The sequence below is a fragment of the Salvia splendens genome, chromosome 16 (assembly GCF_004379255.2).
Source record: "Salvia splendens isolate huo1 chromosome 16, SspV2, whole genome shotgun sequence".
In the NCBI taxonomy this organism is placed as follows: Eukaryota; Viridiplantae; Streptophyta; class Magnoliopsida; order Lamiales; family Lamiaceae; genus Salvia; species Salvia splendens.
The window spans coordinates 16,403,271-16,407,170 of NC_056047.1; the positions used below are offsets into that span (position 1 = coordinate 16,403,271).

Consider the following 3,900-nt stretch of genomic DNA (forward strand, 5'->3'; position numbering starts at 1 on the left):
GTAGAAGGTAAGAGAAGGAAAAGAAAACTGGCCTCTCTCTCTACAATCATTATAGAGAGAAGATAACATTGCAAGCATGGGTGGCTACAATACCTACTCCTACTCTACTGAATCAAGACATCACCCTCTACTGAATCAAGACATCACCATATTAAAAAAAAGGTATGTAATTCTTTCTTTTCGAGCTATGTCCTATATCTATATTTGACAACATAGTCATATCTAACTTACACGAGCATAATGTTGATGAGGTATTACAGATTATTAGAGTCAGATTTCAAATACAATTACTACTATTTGCAAATATTAATTCTAGAATGCTTTGCAAATCCTATCATCTTTTTATTTAATAGGATGTATTATGTCTCCAATTTTCTTTACACAAACGAATTCAATGCTTAGTTTTTAAAATATATATACTACTTGATAGGTTTTTCATTTAATATGGTATCTGTTCATTTACAATAGATTTATAAATTTATATTCTGTCCCACTCTCTCTGTCTCTTTCTCTCTCTCTTATTTTTCATGTTCTAAAATTTTAATTTCATTCTCTCTTTCTTTTTCTTTTTTTTTCATGTTCTAAAATTGTGACTATATTCTCTCACTCTGGATTTCTCTGATGCGGCTTCATTGATAATTCTAAATATAGGTTTTAAATATGAATACTAACATATTATTTAACTTTGTTCAAGGATAATTGAATTGGAAATAGATAATTGCTATTGCCTTGAAGGAAAAATTTTTGTACATTTAATAGTTTGTCACCCTCCGTCTTTGTGTGAAGATTTTTGTACATTTAATAGTTTGTCACCCTCCGTCTTTGTGCGTCTCTCGGTCTCTCTCTCTATGTATGTCTCATGTTTCATTTTCTAAAATTATAATTTATTATTTATGTTTCTAACTAATATACATTAAATATAATAATATATTATTTATCTTTTCATCAAATTGGGTTGGATATAATTTTTACTATTTATGTTTTCAGTTACAATCATATTTGATTATTTATGGAGTAGTAATACATTCCGTTTTATTAAAAATTTTAAAAACTTTTTCTGAACTTCTACATAAATTCTAGATTAAAAAAAATAATAATAATATCTATTTTCAATAGTGAAAAATTGTCAACTAATATAACACAAAAAATTATTTTTATACTATATAATAATTTGACTCACTTGAATATAAATAATTGAGATAATAAAAATATTGATTGATTATTAAATTTCTAAGTTAATATAATTATTTATCGTACCCCAATCTAAAATTTCTGGATTACCTTGTTTATAAGTACCCAATTATTTGCTCAATACTTTCATCAAACGCATAAGGTGCGTGATATTCAATTTCACAGTAGAGACCACTTGCATTATTATACGTTAGTAATTATTATGTCACTAATATAATATTGGTTTGATAGAACATTAATACTGAAATGTAAAATGAAAACTAGAGAAAAAGTAATCTTAGGAGAGCACGCATTTTATGATGGGCAAACCATCCAACCAAAGGTTATGCCTTAAAATACATGTTTAAACCAAACACTAAATAGTAAAGAGTGTAGCAAACTCACTACCTAAACTTCATCTATAAATTGATTCCATACATTTCTACAAACACACACAGATATACACACAACGCAAATTAAGCTTTGGAATTTCTACTTTTCAATTTTGGTGAGTCTTAATTATTGTATTTATAGTATTTTTTTATATTTTTCATTAAAGTGTTTTTAATACTCCCTAGCTATGTCGTTATAGTTTTTAAGTGGGATTAGTACGTCAGAATCTCTTCTTATCTTGTACTCCCTCCGTCCCGCTTTAGGAGTCCCGGTTGAGTCGGGCACATGTTTTAAAAAAAATGTTTAAGTGTGTAATAAATAAATATTATAGTGGATGTTGGGACCCACTTTTAATTGAGTGGGTAATAAATAAATGTTGTAGTGGATGTCATGACCCACTTTTAACACTTTTTTACTTACTTTATAGGCATTTTTTATTAGTTTATCCCAACCGGGACTCCTAAAGCGGGACGAAGGGAGTACTTCATTCATGTTGTTATTGTTTTTAATTGAGATTATTACGTTAGAATCTCTTTTATCTTGTACTTCATTCATCCGCCAATAAAGTCTAATTAGTCGTTTTGATAGAATTTAATTTGTATTTTGATTTCAAATGATATATGAAATGTGATTTATTCTAAAAAGATAGAATTTAATTTGTATCTTGATTTCAAATGGTATATGAAATGTGATTTATTCTAAAAAGATAATCTAATATTAACCCTAATAAATTAAATTGTTATGCTAATAAATATTGTAGAAACATGGCGCTTCCGAATGCTGTCGTGTTGAACGTCCCAACAAGTGCTACAAATACTTATCTATACCGTAAGGACGATGGGTCTGTCGCTAACGGAGGTGACAACATGTTCAGCCCGATGGTTAAGATTGAAATCGAGCAAGCAACAGCAGGCGACAAATACGTCCACCTCCGATTCTCCTACTACAACAAATATTGGCAGAAGAGTGCAGACAACAATTCCATCGTGGCCGTATCAAACAAGCCCGAGGAGGACGTGACGAAGGCGTCGTGCACGCTCTTCGAGCCAAGCTTGCAGTCGGATGAGCTCTACTTGACTCACGTCCAGAGCGGGTGGCGTGTGATGATGGACAACTCAACCAAGGGTTTCTACATTGACAAAGACAGCGTAGGCGCGACTCTAGGGTTTGTGGATTGGGGCACATTGGTTAAAATGCCTCCGCACATTGCTGTGAAAGGAGACAACGGGCATTACCTCAAGGCTTTCATAGACAAGAGCAACTACTACCTACAATTTGCATCAGATGATAGTATCGATGTTTATTCTGGGCACACGGTGTCGCTGATGCCCGATGGACACGTCCAACTAATTTCAGATCATTTTGGAAAATTGTGGTGGGCGAGTGATAGCTGGATATACGCGGACGGGAAGGGCAGTGAAACCAGCACTCACTTCTGGCCGATCAAAATTGATAATAACACTATAGCGCTACAAAGTGCATCCAACAACAGGTTTTGTGGACGTCTCACATCAGATGGTGTGACCGACGGTCTTGCTTCCTTAACCGGCACCCTCATGAAAGAAACGAGATTGCAGGTGGAAGAACTGGTGTCCCGGAGAAAGATCTACTATGTGCGGTATCGGATGGAGAACGCACGGGTATACGACGAAAAACCTTATTTGGCTGGCACGGCTAGGCTCACGAACAACACGGATAAGGATGATTCCATGGCTGTGTCCATAACATATCAAGACGAGAAATCTTATACTTTTAGCCGTGGCGCATCTTTAACAGCAGGGGTGAGCACTAGCATCAAAGCAGGGTTGCCCTTCATTGCAGATGAACAGATTGAAGTGTCATTTGAGATAAGCGGGACGTTGCAGTGGGACGAAACCACCACCACTACAACATCAGTTACGGCAACGGGCACCGTTCCTGTGCCCGCCAACACTATGGCTGTAATCGATTATGTCGGGACAAGGGGTAGCTGCAATATCCCATTTTCTTATACTCAGGAAGACCACAACTCCACCAACGGCCGAATTGCCTATTTCCAACAGATTGATGGTGTCTACAATGGCGTCAGTTACTACAACTTCGACTTTCGTGTAAGATCAGTCAAGCCTATGTGAATATCAGAACATGGTCATGTGTGCGGCTGCATCGATCACCTTTGCTTTTCATTTCTACGTTCATCTCCTCACTTTTAAAAAAAATGTGTGTTTTTAATTAGGAGGTTATTGATTAACCTCCCACGTATCTCACGCGTTTTCGTTTGATACTATGTTTATTGTCACCATCTTTCTTATTTCTTAATACTATCAATAAAGATCGATTGCTATTTTATTAATTAAA

At 35.0% G+C, this 3,900-nt stretch overlaps 1 protein-coding gene across 1 annotated transcript; it reads left to right on the forward strand.

The window, feature by feature from the left end:
• The first annotated feature begins 1,620 nt into the window (after positions 1–1,620).
• LOC121769809 lies at positions 1,621–3,900 on the forward strand. The gene is made up of 2 exons (XM_042166569.1): positions 1,621–1,678; positions 2,324–3,900. The coding sequence occupies exon 2, from the start codon at positions 2,328–2,330 to the stop codon at positions 3,675–3,677; it is 1,350 nt and encodes a 449-aa protein (XP_042022503.1). The 5' UTR covers positions 1,621–1,678; positions 2,324–2,327; the 3' UTR covers positions 3,678–3,900.

Excerpts from the sequence above, each read along its gene's own strand:
- LOC121769809 (XM_042166569.1), top strand. The coding sequence starts at position 2,328 with ATGGCGCTTCCGAATGCTGTCGTGTTGAACGTCCCAACAAGTGCTACA.